Below are 8,865 nucleotides of genomic sequence, written 5' to 3' on the forward strand. Positions count from 1 at the left end.
ACACTTTTGGTTTTTTCCCAGCAAGACACATATGCCAAAGCAAATAGATACCAATATATATTTTATCAATGAATAAGGGAGAGACATCTAATTTGAATCCTTTGTATTACTGTCTTCGAAAGAGTTATTTCCTGGCTTATATGGGTTAGTGAAGAATTTTTTGTATTGTGCTTATGTTACTATTTGGTTTTGCTCCAAAGCCCATTTAACTGCAACAGTCTGTTCAGGTTCATCAAACTGGTTGATTGTTTAGATCTTGCTTTTGCTCCAAGGCAGGTAAATTTAATATCAGCTTGGAAGTTTAAAAAATAATTATTCACTGACAGGGAGAATTTAACCCAGACACAATCTATTGTTAATTGACTACCAATGGACATAAAATCAATGGCCATTATGTTCATCTGTGAGTCACATATCTAAGTAAAATGTTAAAATTCATTTGAATTTTAGACAACTAATTGTAATAACACTTATTGACTGCTTAGTGGGTTTTAGGCCTGACACTAAGTATTTCACATGTATTAGCTCATTTACTTCTTACTATTTTTTTTTCCCCAGCTGGAAATAGTTCTTCCCAGTTGAACCCTTTGAGGCTTAGAGTAATTTTGCTCAAAGCCACACTTGTGGCAGATCCAGGATAGGAATTCCAACTCAAGCATTTGGATTGAAATTTGGATTGAAACTACCATACTATCCTGTTTTTTTGATATAATCCATTTCAGTGTCTTCCGTTTTCAAATTAGGAAACTTAGACCCAAATGATTGAATTGACTGAGATTAATAGCTAGTTTCTTAAGTTGAATGAAGATGATCAGCACTAGAAAACAAGACTCCTGACTCTGAGTTAAGCGTACTTTTCATTACAATAGCTTCTTTCTCAGACAACAAACTGTTGGTTCACACTAACCAGTTATTTTCAGAATACTTAAGTGTATGAAAGAACCACTTAATGACTACTTAGTACCAACACAATTTTAAAACATATTGAAAAGGCAGAGAATGACAGATAACATTTTCCCAAGAATTTAAGATTAAGTTAAGTGGAATGAGGTTCCTTTTATCTACTGACCTATACTATATTTAGCTTAATTTCTTTTTCCTTTTCTGATACTCTTCTATAACAGGTATTAGAACCACTGTATTAAACAAAACATACTATTTTTTTATCTTCAAGTATGATACTTGAAATTAAGAGAAAAGTGTTATTCATATATATTATTTACTTATGCTATGCAAAAATCAAATCCTTTAATTTTTCTTCTTAATAAAATTGGTCGTTAGGTGATGTCATGGTAATGAACTTTCCAATAATTTTTACGAGCCAGTCTTTCATTTGATTTTGACATATGCTCTATAAATAAGTGTTCGATGAACTGGTCAAGGGAAGAATATATTTATGGTTTGTTAAAACATTTTATCTCCATGGAAAAGATAGATATGTATCGAGTATCTAAGACCATGCAGACTTCCTTCTTATCCATTCATCATTCTGTAACTGTGTCGTCCGTATATTAGCTAGGAAGAATTTATCATTAGTTACTAATACTTCCCTTATCAGAATTGGTAAAAATCAGAAAGGGAAAAAACATTAATCATGCTAAAGCTACAAAGGAATTTATTATTTGATGTTTCTGTCAAAGGATTTTTTTTTTAAGATTTTATTTATTTATTTGACAGAGATCACAAGTAGGCAAGAGAGGCAAACAGAGAAAGAGGAAGGGAAGCAGGCTCCCCACTGAGCAGAGAGCCCTATGTGGGGCTTGATCCCAGGACCCTGGGATCATGACCTGAGCTGATGGCAGAGGCTTTAACCCACTGAGCCACCCAGGCACCCCTGTCAAAGGATTTTGAAAAGTGTGTGCATTAAATACAGTATTTTAAGACCACCTTAAAAATCAAGCACTTTAGTTCATTTTAATTGATTAAGTCATTGTTTTGGGTGGCCCCATAAATTAAAGATAACTATTTCTAAGGTCAACGCCCAGGCCTTTGTGAAGTCTGTGTTTGTATATTTCCTTATTATTTGTGTTTGTATTCTTGTATTAGCTCTCAATGGCCTTTAGTGTGTGCCAATAATTTTTCTGTTTACTTAGGTAGACAAACGGTGTTCTCACAGTTTGAATGTGTTAAGTCACGAAAACGGGTTTTTTTTGGGGGGGGGGGTTAGTTGTTTTCTGTTTTGTTATGCCTGGTCCCCATTGCCTAAATTAATACCTGGTACATAAGAATTGTTCAGTAAAAAATTATCTAATGAATTCTACTTTATTAAATCCTGAAGTCCTTCAGGGTATCTGGTCTTAAAATTAGTACAGGTTCCTGTCATCGTTTTAAAATATCAGCTCAACACACTAAATTTATCCATGTAAATAATTTCTGAATGGCGTGATACAAATATTTTCAAATAGAGACTTTAAAATGATAGGACCTTAATTATTTTTGACTACGTACTACAAAGAAAGCCAGGCGCTGTGCTAATTACTCAGCATGATATTATCTGACTTAATTTTTAGGACAATATTTTGAGGAATATCTTCCTAATCCTATTAAAGCTGTGAGGTTAAGTAATTTGTTCAAGATAACACAGCAAGTCACAGATTCAGGACTGTCTCCAAGCCTTTACTCTGCACTGCGTCATGTAGACAAGAAGTAAGCCCACATGTATTATAGATCAGATATAGTGAAGTAAGTCTTTAAGGATCAGCTTCAGATTTTTGTTTTTAGTCTAGCTGTATTTTTTAAATTAGAGAGTATGTAGATTCTTCGGAATTGTGATTTACAAGCAGATAATACATTATATCATACAATATTTTTCTTACACACTTAAGAATGGAAGGATTCTGAGTGCGGCAGTGAGAGTCTCAGGATGAATGTGGCTAGCAAACACGCCAGGGCAGAGGCGGGGAGAAGAAACGAGGATACTGCGATGATCTCCGCAGGAGATGGGCACTGCTTAGACCAGGCAGTCAGTCTTGGCCTTTATCCTGGAGAACTTTTTTTTTTTTTTTTTTTTTTTTTTAAGATCTATTTTTTTTAGAGGGAGAGAGAGTGAGCTAGCAGCGAGTTGCGGGGGGAGGGCAGAGGGAAAGGGGGAAAGAAGCAGACACTCCGCTGAGCATGGAGCCTGACGTGAGGCTCAACTGCACAACCCTGAGATCATGACCCACGCTAAAATCAAGAGTTGGACACTTCACTGAGTCACCCAGAGCCCTCCATGGGCACTTTTACTAGTGCTTCCTGTAAGTAGTTACAACTGGTTAAATTTGGAGTGGATTTTGAAAGTAGAGTCAGTGCATTTTCTAAATGAGTAGAAATAGAGGAAGAGAGGAGGGAAGAGAGAAGAATAGATAAGATGATTCCAAGATTTTGGCTTAAACAACTGGAAAAATTATGTTGCCAATTCTGGAATAGAATCAAAGCTTTAATTTAATCAAATCACTAAGTTTTAGATTTTTCAAGTGGAGTATATTAGTGAAAACTATTAGAATACCAAGTCTCTTTTAGTCAGTTTGCTTGAAGCTGGGCTTAAAGAACATACCTAAACGTGTCTTTGGGTAAGACAGCTGCCCTATGAATTACTGATATTAGAGATGGAAACAAAGACCAGTTAGGTCAGAGTCGAAAAAACAGCCTTTAATGAAAATACCAAGATGCAATTCATGACAAAACAGAAGACTTGATATACTTCACAAAGATCATAGAAATCATCTAATTCTGTTCCTGATTTCATAGACGAAGGGATATTGAGTTTCTGAGAAATTTGGTGACATGTCCAAGATTAAGGCCAAGAACGAGTAATTTTTAAATCTGTAGTTTCTCTTTATAAGAACATGCTTTAGGTATGCTTTCATCCATATTTATTGTCCAAAATAAAAACAAAAGGGCCCTCTCAAATGATAATTATGCTTCAAATGTGGTGTTAAAATTGAGGACATTGGTTTATATTATGTTATTTTTTCTTCCAAACTTTTTTTTTATAATCAGAAAATCTAGAAAATGATGTGTATTTATAACAACTGCATAACAGTTAATTTTCATAAGAGGTTAACAGCAGAAATAATGTGAGTCAGCTTTTTAAGCAGTAAAATATCCTAGATGGAGATTTGTCTCATATTTTCTGTAACTGATAGGCATCAATTAATAGTTCTTACTATGGTATGGAAAACTGTACATTTCTCAGTGTCGTAACAGTTTTATTTTTTTTAAGGCAATTTAAATGCTCTAATGGAATGAATACATGTATAAAGCTATCTTATTTTAAAACTCTAATAATGGGGAAAAGAGCAATTTAATATTTGATAGTAATTTTTTCCTTAAAGATAAACTTAGTTGCTCTAATTTGTATCTTATATCTTCAGTAACTGTGGAGTAATCATTAAATTATATGCTTGTGTTTGTAGTAAACCTTTTAACAAATTACATTAAATTTACTTTTGATATTAAGTTGCTTTCTACAAATTACAGTAATTTCAACGAACATACTCATCTATTATTTCTACTTAATTATTTTATTCAAAAGAATTAGAAACAGGAGTTTAGATTTTTCTATTATTTCCCTTCATAGTATAAAATTAAATATACAAAAAAAAAAAGAGAGAGAGAGAGAAAGGAAGGGAGGAAAGAAAAAACCTTACAAAAAGATCTGTTTTTCTTTAGATTGTAATTTTTGTTTCTTTGTCTTGTTTTATAGAGCTACATTCACGGAAGCAGCCAAGCTCAGTTCGTGGCCGAGTCACACATTATTCTGGTACTAAGTATCCTTTAAAATACTGATGGATTGAAAAGGACAGAAGTTGCATGCTATCAAACTGGCTTTTTTTCATAGCAGTAATTATCAAGATTTTAAAGACATGAAATTTTAAACTTTACTATGTTACTTTCTAGTTCCTATGCCAATTATTTACTATTTAATTTTGCTTTTATCCTGAGTCATTAACAACCTATAATTTTCTCTTTTTTTTCCACTGACTGTTGAATTGCCAAGTATAGCTTTTGCTCTGCTGTGGTTATCTTTGACTAACATCTTTTTGTGGAGTTTCTGTGGCTTTACTTTAAAGGGTCCTAACGGAGAAAAATGTGTCCTAAAATATAAAAAACAGAATTTTAAAATACTGTCTTACTACTGATTACCTTAAATAGTATGGTAAGTCGGAAAAGGGAGATTTAAGATGGTTAGACATGTCTTTTTGGACCATAGCAGACTAAATGTTATAAATCGGATAATGGAGTACAGTTTACGGTTTGGTGGTAGAAGGGCAAAGAAGACAGAATAGAACAGGAAAGAGGTTAAGTTTAAAGTGTCTAATTAAAACCAAACTCTGAATACTCTTAGAATGAAATAAAGTTACTCTTGGGGAAACACTGATGTTTGTGTGTCTTGAGAAATATTTGAAGGTCACATTTATAATGTTGAATATACCGAGTCATCATCAGGATTTAAAGTATGCCTATAGAATTGTTTATAAAATTTGATTACTTTCCTGGTTACCAAGATTGATATTCAACTGAAGTAATCCAGAACAAATTTTTAGTATTTTATATAATCAGAGCTATTTAAACCTTTAAGGGATCTTAGAACTCATTTAGGTCCAAACTTCATTTCATAGGTAGGAAAACTAAAACCTACAAAATTTAATTGACTTTTTTTAAGTTGAAGGAAGAACTAGGATTAAAATTCCCTTTTCTTTGTTATGGTCTATCAGTTAAGTTTATATATGTTATTATGATCTAGGACACAGGATTTTATGAATAAATGTCAGTCATTCCATCTTGAAGTTTTTGTTTTTAATCGAGAAGGAAACGACTTTAATATCATTAAGGTTTTTGTATTTCTCTACCTTATTATAACAGTGCATTTTTTTTAATTCACCAGCAAGTATGTATTTTCTACCGTCAGCTTTTTAAGCAATCTACTTTATTTGCATAATATGTTCTGGACAGTGTGTCAGGTGTTAGTAATATATTGAGTCTTCGATTAATTATAGTAGAGGAGAAGGGTAGGAGTGCTTAAAGCACTTGCAATTCTCAAGAAGCTCACAAATTTCCTCATTTATAAAACCAGGATTAGCAAAGTAACCACATAGCACTTTGGGGCTATTTTGGGGTTTGGGGGTTTCTTTTTCCCCCTTTTACTTTCCCATGAGTTCTGAATTCATATATCTTCCACCCTTTACACATACTTGTATGCGTAATTGTGTATCTTCAGCCCATTTCTTGCTTGCATGTATTTAATTACCTGTGTGCTTTAATAAGAAGCTACTGGATTTATGTTTTTGCCGTAGTTTGTCTCCTAGATTAAAATCAGAAATAACAGTATTTTAATTAACATTCTCGAGTTTTATGGTCTTGATCAGTAAGTGGCAGGTTTCTCTTTTCTAACTTTCATACAATAAGAAATTCATACTTTATGTACATCAGAGGTGCCTTGGGTGAGTAAATGGAATCCAGATCTATGTATTGGAACATCTCTTTCCCCTTATCGGAAAATAAAGGAAGACCATCTTTACTCTTTACTTATCTCTACATTTTATACATGTATTTATGAAGCAAAATACATTTGTGTTGAAGCACATTGGTAGGAAACCAACTATTACAGGTGACATTTTAGCTCTTATTTATATATTGTAGGCTTTCATTTTCTATCCTATTTCAATCCATTAAACAGCATTTTAGCTGTGTACTTTCTTCAAAGCAGCTATTCTATGAAACACATCAGGAGTACCTAGCAAAAACCATGTTGAGACCATCATTGTATGGCAGGAATTTTCCAGGGTTTCATTTCATGGCTCACTGACAGCAAGCTGAGATTTAGGATGCAAAGAAATTGCACAAGCAATATGAAGGCTTCCATGTAGATTTTTAACAGTAATATGTAACAGATTTAAAAGTGCTTATTCTCTTTATGCTACCAATAGTTACTTACTCCTTTCTTCTCCTGGTTTGTTTGTTGTAAGGTAACTGAGAAAATGTCTTTTAAAATGGTGGACTCATCAAAACTACTGGGGAAATTTTAAAAGTAGCCGAAATAATAATTCCTGCTTTTACTTTCACTTGGCTGACTACCGTTATTTTTTTAAACTTACCATGTATTTTTTTTTTGTAATTTGCATGTGTATGTTTTCTTTTTTACAAAAAGGAAGGAAGGAAGGAAGGAAAGGAGGAAAAAAAACGTAAATTCCAGATGGTCACTTCTTGTTATCTAGAGAGAATATGCCTGCTTTTTGTTTTTCTCCTTCTGATTTAGTAAGCCAAATCATTAGATGCAATTGCTGTATGCAAAATTTTGCTGGAAAAAAAACTAAGAACAGATGGAATCATTTGATGTCATAGGTTATAGATTCATATTTACCAAAAATAAGATTTTTCTCCCCATTAGTGTTTTATTTTCTCAGTACCTTCTTTAAGAAAAAAACAAAAAGCAATCCTAAGTAGTTCATGAGAGAAAACTATATAAAAAGGAGTAAGAAATATCACATTTTAATATGGAATATGTGAACTAAGAATAATTTATGTAATCCTTTTATTTTTCCTAGTAAAAATACATTGTTACTTATTTTTCATTCAGTTGTATTTCAATACCTGATGCAAATGTAAAATATTTGCTGTTTACAAGAAGGTAGACTGATAGAAACATAATTGTAATTTAGTGTGACAAATGTTATAATGAATGCTTGGAAACTCAAAAGGAAGAGCAACTCACTGCCTAGAGAACTTGCACTGACTTTTCAGCTGGTTTTAGTACAGTGGAAAAAGGAGTTTCCCAGACAGAGAATGAATGAGAATATTCTAGTAGGAGTAGGAGGAGGTCGAGCAGGTACAAAAACACAAAATGAGAGAGAATATTCACAAATGCTTAAGAGCAGATTGATGAAAGGTTACTTTGGATGCATAATGAAAATTGAATGAAGAAATTGCTAAGAAATTTGAACCTTAAGTGAATTCACCAAGATGTGGTCTCTTTGTGCTAGCAGATACAGTATACATGAGTTCTAGGACTGACTTTTAACTTCTTCAAACTCTGATCTATCCCTTAGTTCTCTACGTCCTTCAAGTTCTAGGGTCTCAAGATGATGACATAAAATAAACATCTTTTCAAAGTAAAAATGCTGATAAAAGACAAAAGGTACACTAGCAATAATAATTTATATATACACACACACACACATACACTTTTCCTATGAGAAATACATTTGTTTTCCACTCATTATGAATGAATATTATTTCACTTTGCATTTGTTTTCAATCTATGATAGAAAGCAAATGTTTTAGTATGTTATATCCAAGGAAAAACATACATTAAAAAAATGATGGATGCAAATTGAAGTTAATTTTAGATTTAGAGCTCTGTAAGTCTTAATATGCTAGCATTTTTTTTGACATCTGCTCTCATTTATCTTTAAATTTCAGTCCTCATTCTCTTCCTAGGAGCAACAGTAAACCTAACATCATGTACAACTGAGAATAGATCATAATATAGTACAAATGTATTTGTTACCTATTTAGTAGGATGCTCAGTGCCTCTGGGTGCTGCGTATAATTTATACAAATAGCAGCTTCTGTTTTATGTGGAATTCTGTCAATATTTTGACTTTTTAAGCAGTGAAAGTTGATTGACAGATTTAGCAGAGAAACTCAGGTGTGCATTGCTATGACATTACTCAATACAAAGTGAAAGTAATACATGAAGTAGACTAGGATGTGTGTGTGTAGGCATAGGCATCAGGAAACTCAGAACAACAGAAAAAGTCCCCAAAACGTAGTTCATCCATCGCTTGGGACTCTTCAGTAAGACACAGCCAAAATGGCTACACTCACAGTTTATAAACATATATTTTTATCCCCAGGGGTACAGGTCTGTGAATCACCAGG

At 33.0% G+C, this 8,865-nt stretch overlaps 1 protein-coding gene across 3 annotated transcripts in view; it reads left to right on the top strand.

Annotated features, from left to right (window-relative positions):
* The window catches only part of TUSC3 (tumor suppressor candidate 3), a 261,179-nt gene that overhangs the window by 213,597 nt on the left and 38,717 nt on the right, over nucleotides 1-8,865 (top strand). For all 3 annotated transcript variants that reach the window (XM_059384047.1, XM_059384049.1, XM_059384048.1), the window contains exon 7: nucleotides 4,688-4,751. In XM_059384047.1, the coding sequence (XP_059240030.1) occupies nucleotides 4,688-4,751 (64 nt within the window). The remainder of the gene's footprint in view (nucleotides 1-4,687; nucleotides 4,752-8,865) is intronic.

Source organism: Mustela nigripes, chromosome 18 (assembly GCF_022355385.1).
Source record: "Mustela nigripes isolate SB6536 chromosome 18, MUSNIG.SB6536, whole genome shotgun sequence".
In the NCBI taxonomy this organism is placed as follows: domain Eukaryota; kingdom Metazoa; phylum Chordata; class Mammalia; order Carnivora; family Mustelidae; genus Mustela; species Mustela nigripes.